Raw genomic sequence first — 21,294 nt, 5'->3', positions numbered from 1 at the left:
TCAATGGAACCAAACATATCTCGGTTTTGAGCAATATTATGGTTTTACTGTGGTAAAGTAATACCGTAGTATTTGTGTCATGTACAATTGTAAACTGTGGTATCTCAAAATTACAGTATTTCAAAACCGCATTTCCAAACAGGCCCTTACATATGGAGAGAAGAAACTCGAGATGAGCCGACTCCTCGATACTCGTGCTCTATAGATGCAGCCTCCGCAGATCACCGCACTCCCCCCGCACGGCACCAGTGACGCGAAAGCAAAACGCCAAACAGGCTCCTCTGAAACTCCCAGAGCCGGTAGAGGCACGCCACTCCGCAGTGTCAGTCACTGCCCCCCCATCACGCCGCCCGCCCTTTCTCGGCCGTTGCCGCGAGCTCGCTCCGACCCACCGCCGATGGCGACGGCGATGGGCGCGATGGCCGCCACCTGCATGGCCTCGATCCCGGCCGCCGCTACGTTCCCCGGTGATCTCGGCGTCGGACGACGCCGAGCGGTTGTACCAGGGTGGCGCGCCGGTGGGAGACGGCTGCGTGCGACGCCGCCTGCCCGGAGGCCGTTCCTGTTCTCGCCGAAGGGCGTTTCGGACTCGCGGAGCTCGCAAACGTGCCTTGATCCGGACGCCAGCACGGTACGCGATAAAAAAAGAGCGATTTTTTTGGGCTTTTTGATGGCATCAGATGGGTTGCCAAGATTCCACTTTTCGCGTCACGGATTTCTTTTTCTCATCCTCGGTTTCGGGCGTACTTTGCAGTTTGCGCGTGTACATGGCAAATGGTTTGAATCATTCTGTGTGATTGGGTGCAAAATGTGGCAAAATCACAAGTAGTTGATGTGTGTGTACTTGTTCTTTTATTTTTAGCTAGATTAGATGGGTAAAAACGTTCACTTCTACTGACTGTTCATGTTATTTTCTTTTTCTAAATGGTTTGAATCCAATATGATCCAAGGAATGGTGGAAAGATGATGGCAACACTTGCCTTTGATAGATGTTGGGTGACACACCTCAGCGATTATAGCAGTTGGGTTGCCTATATAATTTATTGTTACTTTACAGTAGATCTTGCGTGGCCCATGGAATGCATTTAATAATCGCCTCGAGATCTAAAGTTTGTACCTTGCCGTCAGCTTATTAGATCTTCTGATAAAATCTGCGGTGCCAGTGCCGGTCTACTGGGTCAGTCACTGGATGTTCTGGCACGTTTTTATCACATGTAATCCATGTGGTCCATTTCTTCCTACAGAGTGTTCTTGGGATCATCCTTGGAGGGGGTGCTGGGACAAGGCTGTATCCACTGACGAAGAAGAGGGCGAAACCAGCAGTGCCGTTGGGCGCCAACTACAGGCTCATAGATATCCCTGTCAGCAACTGTCTCAACAGTAACGTCTCCAAGATATATGTGCTAACACAGTTCAACTCTGCTTCGCTCAACCGCCACCTCTCGAGGGCCTATGGAAACAACATTGCCGGGTACAAGAATGAGGGATTCGTTGAGGTCCTTGCAGCACAACAGAGTCCAGAGAATCCCAACTGGTTTCAGGTATCTTTGTTTATCTGTTGACATGTGATCAATTTATTCATCCTGGATTATTAGTTCATGCTGATAACAGGAGTGATAATGTTTGATACCAAGCACATCTCATATTCATTGCCTTTTCAGCTTCTATCTATTAATACTCTTAGATATCCCATCTTAAATTTTACTTTTGTCCTTGTACTGTTTGCAAACTTTATTGGTACCTTTTTTTTCTTCCTTTTTTTTTTCTTTTTTGTTGCAACAAACGCAGCTGCACAAGTGCATGGTCAGTGCACTACCACTCGTAGATAGATTCCAGAGGGTGCATAAAATAAGTGGAGAGAAAGTAATTGGTTGAGTACTTCAGATAATCTAATTAAACCAGTGTGAAATTTCTACCCTACTTTGTAACAAACTTTTATTGGACTTAATGCGTCTCCTGAGTCCTGACAATTGATATGAGCTACTGTACTTTGTCACATAAGGCACTTAATGTTTAATAGGTGGAGTTTGCCTTTAGATGTTTTGACGAACATAGAGGTTCCAATAGTTAAATGCTTGTTTCCTTCGCTAACCACTTACATGCTGTCTTCCTTCTGTCCTAAATTTCCCATCTCACTTATTACCCTGGTTTGTTGATCTGTTTTGCTTCCATTCTCAGGGTACTGCAGATGCCGTGCGTCAATATATGTGGCTATTTGAGGAGCATAATATCATGGAGTTCCTTATTCTGGCTGGAGATCATCTGTACCGTATGGATTACCAAAAGTTCATTCAAGCTCATAGAGAAACAGATGCTGATATAACAGTTGCAGCCCTGCCAATGGATGAACAACGTGCAACTGCATTTGGTCTTATGAAAATTGATGATGAAGGGAGGATAGTTGAGTTCGCAGAAAAACCAAAAGGAGAGAAGCTGAGATCAATGATGGTACAAATGTGATAAACTTTTTGACCCTAGTTCTTATGTCTCCTGATTGTTAGAGCTCCTTTTGCGATTGCATTTTTTCAGTTAAGTTTTGCTTGTTTTACCTTTTCAGGTAGACACCACTATATTGGGCCTTGATCCTGAAAGGGCCAAAGAACTGCCTTATATTGCTAGTATGGGAATCTATGTTTTTAGCAAAGATGTGATGCTTCGGCTTCTCAGAGAAAATTTTCCTGCAGCAAATGACTTTGGAAGTGAGGTTATTCCTGGCGCAACAGAAATTGGATTAAGGGTATGCTCTGCTCTTGAGCTTTCTTGGTTTCTCTTCTCCAGTTTTTGTTTTTATCATTCTGGATTTATGATTTGGGCATTTCGGTTGAAAGATTTTAATTTCATCATTTATTGAAGATTTGGCTTAGCCTTTTTAGTAGTTGCTATGTTTGCTTATGATGTTGTTGTGTTCAAAAGGTGCAAGCTTACTTATATGATGGTTACTGGGAAGATATTGGTACTATTGAAGCATTTTATAATGCAAACTTGGGAATAACCAAGAAGCCTGTACCGGATTTTAGGTATGGTTTGTACATGTCTACATAAAGTTAAGATGTTGCAATTTTCTAGATCTACCACTTACCTTTGATCAAACATTCTGTATACAGCTTCTATGATCGTTCTGCTCCAATTTATACGCAACCTAGATATTTGCCTCCTTCAAAGGTTCTTGATGCTGATGTGACAGACAGTGTTATTGGAGAAGGGTGTGTTATTAAAGTAAGAAAGCCTTTTCACATGTTTTCTGATGTATTTGTATATGTTGTTTTCAGAGGCTTTCATATCAGAATGCATTTTGGGATCTTAATTTAGTTTGTGGATCTAGTTGTCAATTGTCATTGCTTCTTTGTGCATTCTCACATTTCAATGCACATACTTCCTAAACCCGTTATCTAATTTTTGTGCTCCACTTCATTTTCCTTTCGCTAGCATTGCACAATCAATCATTCCGTAGTTGGACTCCGTTCCTGCATTTCTGAAGGTGCAGTTATAGAGGACTCTTTGCTAATGGGTGCAGACTATTACGAGGTAAAGTAGAGTCAAACAGAACTCTAATATCGTGCAATGGAAATATCATGAGAACTTATCATTCTTTCTGTTTTGTTCAGACTGAGAATGATAAGAATGTCCTTTCTGAGACTGGTGGCATTCCCATTGGTATTGGGAAAAATTCACATATCAGAAAAGCAATCATTGACAAAAATGCTCGCATTGGAGAAAATGTGAAGGTATTTCAAATATACTGAATTTGCCTTAACCTGATAATGTTTTGTATCTATTGGCTATTCTTTAACTATAGGGATTAATCAAATATCTTATTTATGTAAAAAGGTTTCTATGCATCTTTTTTTACCGTTTTCCAAAGATAGTGTCAGACTACCCGTCTAGGGTTTGTGTTATTCCCTGTGTAATGACCGTTATACCCCTGTGTAATGGGCCTTGGCCCAGTTACTCTCTCTATTTAATATCACTCCCAACCCCTGATTAGGGTATGGGTTCCTATTCTAACATGGTATCTTCAGTCTAGGTTAGGTCTCTGTTTTCCTCCCAGCCGCCAGGGGGCTCTCCCACCCTACAGCCGCCGCCAGGGGGTTTCCCCTCCCTGCAGCCGCCGCTGACCAGCCCCCAACCTCCTCCCGCCGCCGCCCCCCCACCCCTCAGCCGCCGGCCCCTCCCCCCCTCCTCCCACCTCCTCCCCTTTTCCCCATCGCCGGATCCGCGCCGCCCCCGGCACTGCTGCCCCCATGGACGCCGGCCGCCTCTCCTACACGGCCGCCGCCGCTGCGCCGGCCCCTGGCGCGGGCCCCGCCGCCGCTGTCGCTCCCGGCACGGGCCGCCTCCCCTACACGGCCGCCGCCGCTGCGCCGGCCCCTGGCGCGGGCCCCGCCGCCACTGTCGCTCCCGGCACGGACCCGGCCGCCGCTGCTGCTCCTGGCGCGAGCTAGGCCGCCGCCACGCCTGGAGCGGGCCTGGCCGCAGGAGCCGCCCGCCTGGCCGCCCCCCTGAGCGCGACCTCCACCCTGCACGCCGGCCTCGCCTCTCCCACAGCCGTCGGACCTCCCCTGCCCTGTCTCACTGCCCCCCGCAGCGAGCACACTGGTGGCAGTGCCCCGTACATCGACGGCCTCGGGCCCCTCCGTGATGCCACTCCCATGGCCCTGCGCCGTGGCTCTCCGCCGGGGTTTCCCACCATACCGGCACCCGCCGAGCACAACCCCTCACTCGTCGCCGCCCTCGCTACGATCCAGGCCGCTGTGGCTGCCTCGCGGGAGCGTGAGCGCGCCACGTCCCTCGCCCTGGAGCACGAACGTGCCCTGGGCGCCGCTCTGACCACCCAGATGGCCACCGCGCAGCGCCTCCTCGGCCGCCCGCCAGTCGCTCGTGAGGACCCCCCGGCGATTCCTGAGGCCATCCCCGCCACTGGCCTCGACGTCGACCACATCGGTGCTCTCCACGCTCAAGCCGCCGGACTTCACAACATCCGGGCCCTCGTGTCCGTGGTGTTGGACCCGGCGTCCTCCCACTACCCCCGCTGGCGAGGACAGGTCCTCCTCACTCTGCGGCGGTATGCCCTCGCCGATCACGTCCTCGACGACCTCGACGCTCCGCCGACTCCCTCCTGGTGCCTCATGGACAGTGTCGTCCTCTCGTGGCTCCACGGCGCCATCACCGTTGAGCTACAGGACATCATCCGCGACCAGGCGGACACGGCTCGTCAGGCGTGGCTCGCTCTCGAGGACCAGTTCCTCGGGAACCGGGACGCGCGGGCACTCCACCTCGACGCCCAGTTTCACCTGTTCTCTCAGGGGGACCTCTCCGTGGGAGAGTACTGCCGCCAGATGAAGGGCCTGGCTGACTCTCTCCGCGATCTCGGCGAGCCCGTTGCCGATCGTACCCTGGTGCTGAACCTCCTGCGTGGCCTCAGCCCCCGCTACGGCCACCTGAAGGCTCTCATCAAGAGGAGCGTGCCCTTCCCCACCTTCCACGCCGTGCGTAACGAGCTTCTCCTCGAGGAGCTCACCATGGCGAATGAGGCACCCACTCCTGCCTCTGCCCTCTACAGCGCTCCCACCAGTGGTCAGCCGCCTTCAGGGGGCCAGGGCACCCGTCCTCCGTCGACTGGGGCTCCCACCCGCCCTACTCCTGCCGTCCCGGCGGCCCCTCGTCCGACTTCCACGACCGACGGGGGTCGTCGCTCCCGCAAGGGCGGCCGTGGGAGCGGCGGCTCCTCTCGTGGTGGTCCCTCCGCCCGGGGTGGCGGCCACGCGTGGCCGTCATTCTACAACCCCTGGACCGGGACCATCGCCATGTGGCCGGGCCAGGCACCGAGTACCCCCCGTCCCCCGGCGCCAGCCCTCCTGACTACACCTCACTACGGCGCACCTCCTTATGGTGTTCCCATCGTGCCCCAGGCTCCGCCCGCGCTCCTGCCCCCGGGGAGCCCCACCTCGACGCCTTGGTCCCCGCCGGCCGGTGGTTGGGACAACGCCTCCCACGCTGCTGCCTTCAGCACCATGGCGATGACCCCACCCCCCTCCGACTGGGTGATCGACTCCGGTGCCTCGTACCACACCACTCCCATGGCAGGCACGCTCTCTCGCTCTCATCCCCCCCTCCCCTCTCACCCATCCTCGATCGTCGTTGGAAACGGTTCCACTCTGCCAGTCACCTCAGTAGGTGCCTCGGTTCTCCCTGGGCCGTTTTACCTCAACGATGTTCTCGTAGCTCCCCACATCACCCACAATCTTCTTTCTGTTCGTCGATTCACCACTGACAACTCCTGTTCCATTGAGTTTGACCCCTCTGGTTTTTCTGTGAAGGATCTGGCCACCAGGACCCTTCTCGCCCGCTGTGACAACTCGGGGCCTCTCTACACGCTCCAGCCCTCCACCGCCGGCGTGTCTCCACCTCCTGCCCTGGTCTCCACCACCTCCTCCACCACATGGCATCGACGTCTCGGCCATCCTGGACCCGACGTCATGACCAAGATTACCAGTAGTCTCGATCTTTCATGTAGTAGGGGACATTTTGAGGGTCTCTGTCATGCTTGTCAGTTAGGCCGACATACTCGTCTCCCATTTACTACTTCTTCTTCTCGGGCTGAGCAGGCTTTTGATCTGGTTCATTGTGACCTTTGGACCTCCCCTGTACTCAGTCTTTCTGGTTATAAATATTATCTGGTGATTTTGGATGATTTTCCCATTTTCTCTGGACCTTCCCGCTTCGGTTGAAGTCGGACACATTCACCACCCTCACACACTTCTTCACCTGGGTATCCACTCAGTTTCGTCGCCCGGTCCGTGCTCTGCAGTGTGACAATGGCCGCGAGTTCGATAACAACGCCTCTCGCTCCTTCTTCCTCACTCATGGCGTCCAGTTACGTCTCTCGTGCCCCTACACGTCTGCCCAGAACGGCCGAGCCGAACGCATGATCCACACCACCACTAATATGCTCCGCTGTCTCCTCTTCCAGGCGTCTCTCCCTGCCAGCTACTGGGCAGAGGCCCTGCATACTGCCACCCACCTCCTCAACCGTCTTCCCTCGAAGGCGGTTCGCCACCCTACCCCCCACTTCGCCCTTTACGGCACAACCCCTTCCTATGACCACCTTCGCGTGTTCGACTGTGCCTGCTACCCTAACACTTCCGCTACCGCTCCACATAAGCTTTCTCCTCGCTCCACCCGCTGTCTATTCCTTGGCTACTCCCCTGACCACAAGGGGTACCGGTGTCTGGACCTCACCTCCCACCGCATCATCATCTCTCGCCATGTCGTCTTTGACGAAGATGTGTTTCCCCTTGCTGGCTCCACCCCACCCACCGATCTTGACTCCCTCCTCGAGTCCGATCCGATTCCTCCCCCACCTTCGGCTCCCCGTCTTGCGCCGTTACCTGCTCCTCGTGCGGCCCCCACGACCTCGCCTGCGCCACGCGCGGCCCCGTCGACCCCGCCTGCGCCACGCGCGGCCCCGTCAACCCCGCCTGCGCCACGCACGGCCCCGTCGACCCCGCCTGCGCCACGCGCGGCCCCGACGATCCTGCCTGCGCCACGCGCGGCCCCGTCGACCCCGCCTGCGCCACGCGCGGCCCCGTCGACTCCGGCTCGATTCGCCAACCCCGCCCTCGTCTACCATCGCCGCGGCCACGCCACTACCTCGGCGCCCCCCGACGCGGGCCCATCGACGAGCGCGGCCCGATTCGCCGACCCCGCCGTCGTCTATCACCGCCGTGAGCCGGCCCCTCCAGCCGCTCCCGACGTTCCGGTGGCTCACTCCGAGTCGTCCGTATACCACCCGGTCGCCATCCATCGCGACCCCGGGCACGTCCACCCGATGGTGACTCGACGCGCTGCTGGCGTTCTCCGCCCCGTCGACCGGCTCATCCTGGCAGCCGCTACGACCAGCACTCCACCCGACGCTTCCCCGGTACCCTCCTCCGTTCGCACTGCCCTCGCCGACCCCCACTGGCGTCGCGCTATGGAGGAGGAGTACGCGGCCCTCTTGGCCAACCACACTTGGGACCTGGTGCCGCGTCCACCAGGCACCAACGTGGTCACCGGCAAGTGGCTCTTTCGCCACAAGCTGACCTCGGACGGCTCCCTCGACCGCTACAAGGCCCGTTGGGTCCTTCGGGGCTTCACCCAGCGCCCCGGAGTGGACTACGACGAGACCTTCAGCCCTGTCGTCAAGTTCGCCACTGTTCGCGCCGTCCTCTCCCTCGCCCTCTCCCGCGACTGGGCGATCCATCAGCTCGATGTCAAGAATGCCTTCCTCCACGGCACTCTGACGGAGACTGTCTACTGCAGCCAGCCCACCGGCTTCGTCGATGCCGACCGTCCGGACCTGGTTTGCCGGCTGAACCGATCCCTGTACGGCCTCAAGCAGGCGCCACGGGCTTGGTACAGCCGCTTCGCCTCCTACCTGGCCTCCGTCGGCTTCGTCGAGGCCAAGTCGGACACGTCCCTGTTCATCTACCGGCGCGGCGACGACACCGTCTACCTCCTGCTCTACGTCGACGACATTGTGCTCACGGCATCCACCGCCGACCTCCTTCACCGCACGATCGTCGCCCTTCAGCGGGAGTTCGCGATGAAGGACCTGGGGCCCCTCCACCACTTCCTCGGCATCACCGCCGAACGTCGGCCTCAGGGTCTCTTCCTCCACCAGCGCCAGTACGCCATCGACATCCTGGAGCGGGCTGGCATGTCTGACTGCAAGCCCTGCTCCACGCCTGTCGACACTCAGGCGAAGCTCTCTGAGGACGACGGGCCTCCGGTCGCCGACGCGACGTCCTACCGGAGCCTCACCGGCGCGCTCCAGTACCTCACGTTCTCCAGGCCCGACATCGCTTACGCCGTCCAGCAGGTGTGCCTGCATATGCACACTCCGCGGGAGCCCCATCTCACTGCGCTCAAGCGGATTCTACGCTACCTCCGCGGCTCCCTCGACTACGGCCTCCTACTCCGCCCATCCCCGACGTCGGAGCTCGTGGTCTACACCGACGCTGACTGGGCTGGCTGTCCCGACACGCGCCGGTCCACCTCCGGCTACGCCGTCTTCCTGGGCGCCAACCTCGTCTCTTGGGCCGCCAAGAGGCAGCCCGTCGTCTCTCGCTCCAGCGCTGAGGCCGAGTACCGTGCCGTGGCCAACGGCGTGGCCGAGGCCTCCTGGCTGCGCCAGCTCCTCCACGAGCTTCACAGTCCCCTCCAGCGCGCCACCCTCGTCTACTGCGACAACGTCAGCGCAGTCTACCTCTCCACCAACCCCGTGCAGCATCAGCGCACGAAGCATGTGGAGATCGACCTGCACTTCGTCCGCGAGCGTGTCGCTGCCGGTGACGTCCGCGTTCTCAGCGTCCCCACCACGCTTCAGTTCGCCGACATCTTCACCAAGGGGTTACCGTCGAGTGTCTTTTTAGCCTTCCGATCCAGTTTCAACATCTGTACAGGATAGAGTTGTGACTGCGGGGGGGGGGGGGGTGTCAGACTACCCGTCTAGGGTTTGTGTTATTCCCTGTGTAATGACCGTTATACCCCTGTGTAATGGGCCTTGGCCCAGTTACTCTCTCTATTTAATATCACTCCCAACCCCTGATTAGGGTATGAGTTCCTATTCTAACAGATAGTGACTGCCGTTATCTAGTTTTTTTCTTGTTAGATTCTAAATTACCTGATCATGCATTTATTTTATATATTTCTACGAGAGTATTACCATGAGTTGTAGATCTTCTGTACCAAAACAAAATTAAAATACAAAATAATTCTAGTTTATTGTTTGTACAAGTTGTTTTTGACTGCTCTTAGAGTTGATAATGGACAAAAAATATGCACTGATGTTTTTGTTATGTATTCATTGGTTCATCCTTCCTAAATAGTTTATTGTTTTACAGATAATCAATTTTGATAATGTCCAAGAAGCAGTAAGGGAGACAGAAGGATATTTTATCAAAAGTGGAATTGTCACGGTGATTAAAGATGCTTTAATTCCTAGTGGAACAATCATATAAAGTCAGCCAACACCATGTATATAAGGTCATATCTCTAGCAGAAACCAGTGTTTTTATGGTTGTCGTACTCGTACATAGGGTTACTAGCTTTTGCTCTTCATATTGCAACTGGATTAAGCTTACTGCTTAGTTCCAGCATGTAGTGTGGAGTACTTGATAATCATTTGAATCTAGTTGCAGTATATAAATTGACACCCATTTTATATCTGATATATTTTACAATAGTTAATATTTTGCATTATGATTATTGACATTGTCTGAGCACATAATGGTTTCCATTTAACAAGTACATAAAAGTTCCATGTTCATCCATCCTAGCACGTTAGGGGCTATATATATCTGCTAGGCATGGAACATAATTCTGCTACTAATATTTTTTTTACCCAAATCTTCTTGTGTTGACCTGCAGGTTGGGTTGCATCATATGGTGATCGCCAATGTGCATCAAGTTCTCTCATCCCTTGCGAGACCATGCTTATTTCCATTGCAAAATCATCAAGCTCTGCATCAACTTGTTGTGGATAATAATGAAATAATAAATGGTGCCATTCCATGGCAACATTTTTCTGTCAGTAGTTTATGAGGCACTGTTCTAAATGTACTGTTGAGTGGAATTTGAATATGTATGCTTTTGCAATCGCACACCTAAATACCTTGTGCTTATACTCCTTGTTACCTAAATATGCTCACTGCATTGCCCAAGGAATCAGATGAAAAATGTCATGCATAACATGATTTTTGTTAGATTGTTGTAAAGCTTACATAAGTTTCTTCTAGCCTCAGAGAGATGTTTAGAGTGGAAACTGTCATCTTAGATGTGTGAGTTTCAGGTGACCAAAAGAGTGAATTGGAGCCAATACTTTTTTTGCACAAGATAATTTTGGCTTGCTTTTCATCCAATCCCTTGAAACACAAACTCACAAATGAGATGTTCTCGAACCAACAAATAGTTGGATGTTAACATGAGCACTCAAATCAATCAAAACCAAGTAGACCAGTGAAACTTTCCAAAATTTGAAAATACATGAATAAAGTAGTCTACATAAAAACACCATAATTTAGTGATTGGATGCTTTGAAAAAGTCCCTAAGGTATATAAGAATGAACCTAAAAACAAATAAATTACAAAACATTCACTCAGAAACTTTGAAAGCAACAAATCGGTAAGTTGCCTAGAAGAGCAAGACCCTACCATCGTTCATGGTCGACACTTCTTTGGCACTGTTGGGTTCGTTCATGGTCAACACTTCTTTGGCAAATTTGGTTTGCTGCTACTCGACGAATGGTAGGAGCCCAAACCAAAGCTCTAAAAGGCAAAAAAAACTGAAATTTTTGCCTTTTATAGGCACCTTTAAAAATTCTATGTGAAGATCTTCGTTTCTATGATCGTCGAGATCTCCGATTTAGAGCATACAATAACTTGAGTGCTCTCTCGTCATCTTTATAGGGCAGCTCTACCTTGTTTGCACGCATCTTGTTGACAATCGATTGGAAGCGAGAAAACATATAATCAATGGTCTCTCTAGTCAATTGCATAAAGTTCTCATACTCTCAATGGCAAGTCTCAAAGAGTCTGTTTTTCATATGATCATTACCCTCATGAAATTTTGCAGGGTAGTCTAGATCTTATGAGTCGGACCCAAATGTCAAACTCTTTCAAATTCAGAGAGCGAGAGATAAGAGAACAGAGCATTCCATGTCTTATTGTTTGAGTCATGGTTCTCCAATTGAATAGGAGTGACTCGAACCTCCTGGATATCGTAAGTGTGATCGAGGTAAATTTCCTAGACCTGCGAGCCAATTCTCCAAAGATATGCGACATGCAGATCTTCTAGTATGGGTAATTCGTACATCGAGTAATGACAGTTTGCCAACATCACGTACCATTGTTGCCTGCTCAGATCAAGGACTCGCTAAGATGGAATGATTTTTAACTTGATCTGATACCAATTAAAGAATCAAATAGGCGACCAGAGGGGATGAATGAGAGTCAATAAAAAAATCTTAAGTTGAAGCACTCTTGGCTTGATTCCTAATTTCCAGTCACACCACCAAAAGCTCCAAAAGTGTTCAAAACAAGAGCACCTTAATCAATTATCGATTGGATGTTCCAAACAAGTTCCTAGGAATATTATGGATCCATTATACTAAAAAGAACTTGATCTGAACACCAAAAAGTTCAAGAAGAAACCAAACATGAGACCTTCAAAGCAGAGTGCCAGTGCCGCTCAAATGTTCGGGAGTACCAGAGTGCGATAGTGTTGTTCGGAGGTGCGGTAATGCCGCTCAAGCAAATTTTCTCCAATTGCCTTTAACTTTGTGGACAACAAGAAGAGCAGAAGGAGAAGTGACTTGAGAAGTTTGAGCACAGCTTGATCAAAACTTCTAACCTATAACAGAAAACTCCAACTCAATTTAGGGTTTTGTCAAAAGTACAATTCTATTAGAAAAACTTGTCCATGAATTGGATGAACTCATACCAGACGATGCAATGATTCAAGGATAGTTTCCAAACCAAAGATCAATCCCAAAGTACTTCCCAAACTTGCAAAGGCAAAGATCAACTCAAAAAATCAATGAAGAATAGTAGAGAGGTAAGGAAACCTAGAGAGCTAAGTATGGTTATGGACACACTCCTCAAAACACAAGAACACATATGTCATAGATTCAACTCATCTAAGGATCTCCTAACAAGAAGGTAGAAAATGAAGATTACAAGCTATAGAGATAGTTGAATGGTTCAAGTCTCCTCCTATTTATAGAGGGCTATTCCTCTTTTCTAAATTGTCCCTAGATACATGAGTCTATCCACTCATCCGAAGGCAAAATGGACCTAACTCTTGAAGCTTTGATCTAACGGACACACACTCTTCACGAAGTTGTTTTGCCTTGACACACCCTTCATTATGACACCATGTGTCGCCTTCGATTCCTTCTAAAACTGAACCATCAAGTTTTGAGGCCTAAACCCAACGAAACCCACGAACTGTCGCAAGGTGGCTTTGAGGCTTAATCACAAAGCCTCTGTGAATAGCGTACTTGAAAGTCGCCTAGAGGGGGGGGGTGAATAGGCTGAAATTTATAAAGTTTAAGCAAAACTACAAGCCGGGGTTAGCGTTAGAAATATAATCGGGTCCGAAAGAGAGGGCGAAAACAAATCACAAGCAAATAAGAGCGGATGACACGGTGATTTGTTTTACTGAGGTTCGGTTCTTGCAAACCTACTCCCCGTTGAGGTGGTCACAAAGACCAGGTCTCTTTCAACCCTTTCCCTCTCTCAAACGGTCACTTAGACCGAGTGAGCCTTTCTCTTCAATCAAATGGGACACTTAGTCCACTACAAGGACCACCACAACTTGGTGTCTCTTGCTTTGATTACAAGTGAGTTGGAAACAAGAATAGAGGAAGAAGAAAAGCGATCCAAGCGCAAGAGCTCAAAAGAACACAAAAGTCTCTCTCTCTAGTCACTAATTTGTTTGGAGTGATTCTAGACTTGGGAGAGGATTTGATCTCTTTGTTTGTGTCTTGGAATGAAGTCTAGAGCTCTTGTATGAGGTTTGATGGCTGAAAACTTGGATGCATTGAAGTGTGGTGGTTGGGGGGTATTTATAGCCCCAACCACCAATATGGCCGTTGGTGAGGGCTTCTGTCGTATGGCGCACCGGACAGTCCGGTGCGCTAGCCACGTCACCCAGCCGTTGGGGTTCGACCGTTGGAGCTTCTGACATGTGGGCCACCAGATAGTCCGGTGGTGCACCGGACAGGTCCTGTTCACTGTCCGGTGCGCTATCTGACGCCTGCTCTGACTCTGCGCGCGCAGCCGACACTGTTCACTGTAGCCGTTGCAGACGACCATTGGCGCGGGTAGCCGTTGCTCCGCTTGGCACACCGGACAGTCCGGTACAGTCCGGTGAATTATAGCGGAGTGGCTCCCAGAATTCCCGAAGGTGGCAAGTTCAGAGTTGGTTTCCCTAGTGCACCAGACACTGTCCGGTGGCACACCGGACAGTCCGGTGCGCCAGACTAGGGCAGCCTTCGGTTGTCTTTTGCTCTTTTTATTTGAACCCTTTCTTGGACTTTTTATTGGTTTGTGTTGAACCTTTGGCACCTGTAGAACTCATAATCTAGAGCAAACTAGTTAGTCCAATTATTTGTGTTGGGCAATTCAACCACCAAAATCATTTATGAAAAGGTGTAAGCCTATTTCCCTTTCAATCTTCCCCTTTTTGGTGATTGATGCCAACACAAACCAAAGCAAATGTATAAGTGCAGAATTGAACTAGTTTGCATAAGGTAAGTGCAAAGGTTACTTGGAATTAAACCAATATATATTCTCATAGGATATGCATAGATGCTTTCTTCATATTTAACATTTTGGACCACGCTTACACCACTTGTTTTGTTTTTGCAAATTCTTTTGGAAATTCTTTTGGAAATTCTTTTTGCAAATAGTCAAAGGTAAATGAATAAGATTTTGAGAAGCATTTTCAAGATTTGAAATTTTCTCCCCCTGTTTCAAATGCTTTTCCTTTGACTAAACAAAACTCCCCCTCAATGAAATTCTCCTCTTAGTGTTCAAGAGGGTTTTAGATATTAATTTTGAAAGGGTTGTACCAATTTGAAAATTCTATCAAAAATAAGATACCAATGAAAAATCTTCTTTTAATATAAATGTGAAAGACTACATTTTTGAAATTGGTGGTGGTGTGGTCCTTTTGCTTTGGGCTAATACTTTCTCCCCCTTTGGCATGAATCGCCAAAAACGGAGACTTGTGAGTGAAATATAAGCCCTTTCATTTTCTCTCCCTTTGGTAAATAATATAAGAGTGAAGATTATACCAAATTGGAGAACGATGTGGAGTGACGGCGAAGGATGAATAATTCGATGGAGTGGAGTGGAAGCCTTGTCTTCGCCGAAGACTCCACTTCCCTTTCAATCTATGACTTAGCATGAAATGCACTTTAAGAACACATTAGTCATAGCAAATGAAAGAGATGATCAAAGGTATATAAATGAGCTATGTGTGCAAGGAATCAATCAAAGTTCCTAGAATCAAGAATATTTAGCTCATGCCTAAGTTTGGTAAAGGTTTTCTTATCTAATGGCTTGGTAAAGATATCGGCTAATTGTTCTTTGGTGCTAACATATGCAATCTCGATATCCCCCTTTATTGGTGATCCCTCAAAAAGTGATACCGAATGGCTATGTGCTTAGTACGACTGTGCTCAACGGGATTATCCGCCATGCGGATTGCACTCTCATTATCACATAGGAGAGGAACTTTGGTTAATTTGTAACCATAGTCCCTAAGGGTTTGCCTCATCCAAAGTAATTGCGTGCAACAATGACCTGTGGCAATGTACTCGGCTTCGGCGGTAGAAAGAGCTACAGAATTTTGTTTCTTAGAAGCCCAAGACACCAGAGATCTTCCCAAGAACTGGCAAGTCCCTGATGTGCTCTTTCTATCAATCTTACACCCTGCCCAATCAGCATCTGAATAACCAATTAAATCAAATGTGGATCCCTTGGGGTACCAAAGACCAAACTTAGGAGTATAAACTAAATATCTCAAGATTCATTTTACGGCCCTAAGGTGAACTTTCTTAGGATCAGCTTGGAATCTTGCACACATGCATACAGAAAGCATAATATCCGATCGAGATGCACATAAATAGAGTAAAGATCCTATCATCGACCGGTATACCTTTTGATCTACGGATTTACCTCCCGTGTCGAGGTCGAGATGCCCATTAGTTCCCATGGGTGTCTTGATGGGCTTGGCATCCTTCATCCCAAACTTGGTGAGTATGTCTTGAATGTACTTCATTTGGCTGATGAAGGTGCCTTCTTGGAGTTGCTTGACTTGAAATCCTAAGAAATACTTTAACTCCCCCATCATAGACATCTCGAATTTTTGAATCATGATCCTACTAAACTCTTCACAAGTAGATTTGTTAGTAGACCCAAATATGATATCATCAACATAAATTTGGCATACAAACAAATCATTTGCAATTGGTTTAGTGAAAAGAGTGAAAGGGAAATGTGCCCTTGGGCCATTTCTAAGTATTTTGGTGATTGAGTGCCAACACAAGTGCTTAAATGTGAATTTATGCTCATGGATGGACAAAGTACAAATCAAGAGTAAAGGTATGTTTCTAAGCCTTAATACATTGGTTTTGTGTACTAATATACTTGTCTAAGTGTTAGAAACAGAAAGAAGAAGAAAAGAAAAGAGGTGAAAAAGGCTTGGCTGTGTACAGCCAAGACTCAGCTCAGTCTGGCACACTGGACTGTCCGGTGGTGCACCGGACAGTGTCCGGTGCGCCAGGCTGACTCGGCGTGAAGTGTCCGCTCTCAGGAATTCGCCGACGGCGTACGGCTAAAATTCACCGGACTGTCCGGTGTGCACCGGACTGTCCGTTGAGCCAACGGTCGGCCAGGCCAACGGTCGGCCGTGGAATCTGCGCGCGACATGTGGCCGGGCCAACGGTCGGAAGGGGGCACCGGACTGTCCGGTGTGCACCGGACATGTCCGGTGCACCAACGGCTCCTAGATCTGCAGCGGTCGGCCGCGCCATTTTAGGAAGGAAATCGGGCACCGGACAGTGTCCGGTGTGCACCGGACTGTCCGGTGCACCAGTCGACAGAGGCAAGATCAGCCTTCCAGATTTGCTCTCAACGGCTCCTAGCTGCCTTAGGGCTATAAAAGGGACCCCTAGGCGCATGGAGGAGGACACCAAGCATTCCTACAACATTCCTAAGCACAAAGACATCGATTCCGCGCATTTGGTTCATTGTGATAGCATCTAGAGCTCTTGTTGAGTTGTGAACTCATTGAGTTGTGTTGCGAGCTCTTGTTGCGACTTGTGTGCGTGCTGTTGCTCTGATTTTGAGTCTTGTGTGTGTTGCTAGTTCCTACCTTACTCTGTATTTCTTTGTGAATCTCAAGTGTAAGGGCGAGAGGCTCCAAGTTGTGGAGATTCCTCGCAAACGGGATATTGAAAGGCAAAGCAAAACACCGTGGTATTCAAGTTGGTCTTTGGACTGCTTGAGAGGGGTTGATTGCAACCCTCGTCCGTTGGGACGCCACAACGTGGAGTAGGCAAGCGTTGGTCTTGGCCGAACCACGGGATAAACCACTGTGTCATCTCTGTGTTTGATCTCTTGTGGTATTGTGTTTTGTTGAGACTCCTCTCTAGCCACTTGGCGATTATTGTGCTAACACTTAACAAGTTTTTGTGGCTATAAGTTTAAGTTTCACAGGATCACCTATTCACCCCCCCTCTAGGTGCTCTCAATTGGTATCAGAGCCATTCTCTTCACAAAGGGACTAACCGCCCGAAGAGATGGATCCTAAAGGGAAGGGAATCGTAATCAACGACAAGGAGAAGGAGTCCTTCGTCAACGAGCCAAGGGATGACAAGTCCAACGACTCGGGCTCGGGCCACAGACGCAAAGATGGAAAGAAGAAGAAGACAAGACGCATCAAGGAGATCGTCTACTACGACAGCGATGAGTCTACTTCCTCCCAAAAGGACGACGACCACAACGAATACGAGAGAAAGAAACCGGTCAATTCGAACTTTTCTTTTGATTACTCTCGTATTCCTCAAAGTACTAATGCTCATTTATTATCTATTCCACTTGGTAAACCTCCTCATTTTGATGGAGAGGACTACGGATTTTGGAGTCACAAAATGCGTAGTCACTTGTTCTCTCTCCATCCTAGCATATGGGAGATTGTAGAAAGTGGAATGCACTTTGATAGTACGGATAGTCCCATGTTTACTAATGAACAGATTCATAAAAATGCACAAGCTACCACTGTGTTGCTAGCCTCTTTGTGCAGGGACGAGTACCATAAGGTGAGCGGCTTGGACAATGCCAAGCAGATCTGGGACACCCTCAAGATCTCTCATGAGGGGAATGATGTCACCTTGCTCACCAAGATGGAGTTGGTGGAGGGCGAGCTTGGACGGTTCGCAATGATAAGGGGCGAGGAGCCAACTCAAACATACAACCGGCTCAAGACCCTTATCAACAAAATAAGGAGCTACGGAAGCACGCGATGGACGGATCACGACGTTGTCCGCCTAATGCTAAGGTCCTTTACCGTTCTTGATCCTCATTTGGTGAACAATATTCGTGAAAATCCTAGGTACACCAAGATGTCGCCCGAAGAAGTTCCGGGGAAGTTCGTAAGCGGGCGAATGATGATCAAGGAGGCAAGATATGTGGACGACGCGTTGAACGGTCCTATTCATGAGCCTCAACCCATTGCTCTCAAGGCAACGAGGAGCAAGGAGGCGCTACCGAGCAAGGTGGCACAAGTTGAGGCGGCCGGGCTAAATAATGAGGAGATGGCCCTCATCATTAAGCGCTTCAAGACGGCGCTTAAAGGTCGCAAGGGACAGCCAAGAAAGACCAAGACAAAGGAGAAGCGCTCGTGCTTCAAATGTGGTAAGATTGGTCATTTCATTGCTAACTGTCCCGATAATGAAAGTGACCAGGAAAAGGGGAACAAAAGGGAGAAGAAGAAGCATTACAAGAAGGCCAAGGGCGAGGCACATATCGGAAAGGAGTGGGATTCGGATTGCTCCTCCTCCGACTCCGACAATGAAGGACTCGCCGCCACCGCCTTCAACAAGTCATCTCTCTTCCCCAACGAGCATCACACTTGCCTCATGGCAAGGGAGAAGAAAGTAAGCACTCATGATACTAGTACTTATGCTTCTTCAAGTGAGGATGAGTCTAGTGATGATGATGAGATAGATTACTCATGCTTATTCAAGGGATTAGATAGATCTAAAATTAATAAGATTAATGAGTTGATTGATGCTTTGAATGACAAGAATAGATTACTAGAAAAACAAGAAGATCTTTTATATGAGGAGCATGATAAATTTGTTAGTGCACAAATTTCTCTTGCTCTAGAAATTAAAAGGAATGAAATGCTCTCTGGTGAATTATCTACTTGTCATGAAACCATTTCTACTTTACAAGGTGTTAACAATGATTTAAATGCTAAATTAGAAGTAGCAAATAAATCTAATTCTTGTGTAGAACATGTTATAATTTGTACTAGGTGTAAAGATTTTGACATTGATGCTTGTAGTGAACACCTAGTTTCAATTTCCAAACTTAATGATGAATTGGCTAGTCTTAATGCTCAACTTAAGACTAGCAAGAATGATTTCGATAAACTAAAATTTGCAAGGGATGCCTACACGATTGGTAGACACCCCTCAATTAAGGATGGACTTGGCTTCAAGAGGGAAGCCAAGAACTTAACAAGCCATAAGGCTCCCATCTCCGCCAAGGAGAAAGGGAAGGCCCCTATGGCAAGTAGTGCTAAAAAGAACCATGCTTTTATGTACCATGATAAGAGACAAACTAGAAATGCTTATAGGAGTTACAATGCTTATGATGATTTTGATTCTCATGACATGTTTGCTTCTAGTTCTTTCTATGTGCATGATAGAAATGTTGGTAGGAGAAATGTTGTTCATAATGTTCCTAGGAAAGTTAATGAACCTTCTACAATATATCATGCTTTGAATGCTTCCTTTGCAATTTGTAGAAAGGATAGAAAGGTGATTGCTAGGAAATTAGGGGCAAAATGCAAGGGAGATAAAACTTGCATTTGGGTCCCTAAGACAATTGTGACTAACCTTGTAGGACCCAACAAGAGTTGGGTACCTAAGTCCCAAGTCTAAATTTGCCTTGCAGGTTTATGCATCCGGGGGTTCAAGCTGGATTATCGACAGCGGATGCACAAACCATATGACGGGGGAGAAGAAGATGTTCACCTCCTACGTCAAGAATAAGGATTCCCAAGATTCAATTATATTCGGTGATGGGAATCAAGGCAAGGTAAAAGGGTTAAGTAAAATTGCAATTTCTAATGAGCACTCTATCTCTAATGTGTTTTTAGTAGAGTCTCTTGGATATAATTTGCTATCGGTTAGTCAATTATGCAATATGGGATATAACTGTCTATTTACAAAGGTAGATGTGTCTGTCTTTAGAAGAAGTGATGGTTCACTAGCTTTTAAGGGTGTATTAGACGACAAACTTTATTTAGTTGATTTTGCAAAAGAAGAGGCCGGTCTAGATGCATGCTTAATAGCTAAGACTAGCATGGGCTGGCTGTGGCATCGCCGCTTAGCACATGTGGGGATGAAGAACCTTCACAAGCTTCTAAAGGGAGAACACGTGATAGGATTGACTAACGTACAATTCGAAAAAGATAGACCTTGTGCAGCTTGTCAGGCAGGTAAACAGGTGGGAGGAGCGCATCACAGCAAGAATGTGATGACCACATCAAGACCCCTGGAGCTGCTACATATGGACCTCTTCGGACCCGTCGCCTATCTAAGCATAGGAGGAAGTAAGTATGGTTTAGTTATTGTTGATGACTTTTCCCGCTTCACTTGGGTGTTCTTTTTGCAGGATAAGTCTGAAACCCAAGGGACCCTCAAGCGCTTCCTCAGGAGAGCTCAAAATGAGTTTGAGCTCAAGGTGAAGAAGATAAGGAGCGACAACGGGTCCGAGTTCAAGAACCTTCAAGTGGAGGAGTTCCTTGAGGAGGAAGGGATCAAGCACGAGTTCTCCGCTCCCTACACACCACAGCAAAATGGTGTGGTAGAGAGGAAGAACAGGACGCTAATCGATATGGCGAGGACGATGCTTGGAGAATTCAAGACCCCCGAGCGTTTTTGGTCGGAAGCCGTGAACACGGCTTGCCACGCCATCAACAGGGTCTACCTTCATCGCCTCCTCAAGAAGACTTCGTATGAGCTACTAACCGGTAACAAACCCAATGTATCTTACTTTCGTGTATTTGGGAGCAGGTGCTACATTCTAGCGAAGAAGGGTAGAAATTCTAAATTTGCTCCCAAAGCTGTAGAAGGGTTTTTGTTAGGTTATGACTCAAATACAAAGGCGTATAGAGTCTTCAACAAATCATCGGGTTTGGTTGAAGTCTCTAGCGACGTTGTATTTGATGAGACTAATGGCTCTCCAAGAGAGCAAGTTGTTGATCTTGATGATGTAGACGAAGAAGATGTTCCGACGGCCGCTATACGAACCATGGCGATTGGTGATGTGCGACCACAGGAACAAGATGAGCAAGATCAACCTTCTTCCTCAACTATGGTGCATTCCCCAACTCAAGACGATGAACAGGTTCATCAACAGGAGGCGTGTGATCAAGGAGGAGCACAAGATGATCATGTGATGGAGGAAGAAGCACAACCAGCACCTCCAACCCAAGTTCGAGTGATGATT

At 48.6% G+C, this 21,294-nt stretch overlaps 1 protein-coding gene across 1 annotated transcript; it reads left to right on the top strand.

Annotated features, from left to right (window-relative positions):
- The first annotated feature begins 257 nt into the window (after nt 1-257).
- Nucleotides 258-10,641, top strand: LOC542072 (ADP-glucose pyrophosphorylase small subunit). Its single transcript, NM_001111708.1, is given in 10 exon segments — nt 258-631; nt 1,245-1,541; nt 2,179-2,448; nt 2,558-2,737; nt 2,914-3,017; nt 3,105-3,216; nt 3,427-3,525; nt 3,606-3,725; nt 9,885-10,026; nt 10,411-10,641. Coding segments are annotated over 9 exon segments (1,533 nt in total). The 5' UTR covers nt 258-397; the 3' UTR covers nt 10,002-10,026; nt 10,411-10,641.
- The last annotated feature ends 10,653 nt before the right edge of the window (nt 10,642-21,294 follow it).

This window comes from Zea mays, chromosome 2 (genome assembly GCF_902167145.1).
Source record: "Zea mays cultivar B73 chromosome 2, Zm-B73-REFERENCE-NAM-5.0, whole genome shotgun sequence".
NCBI lineage: Eukaryota > Viridiplantae > Streptophyta > Magnoliopsida > Poales > Poaceae > Zea > Zea mays.
This window is presented reverse-complemented; position numbering and strand designations above follow the sequence as displayed.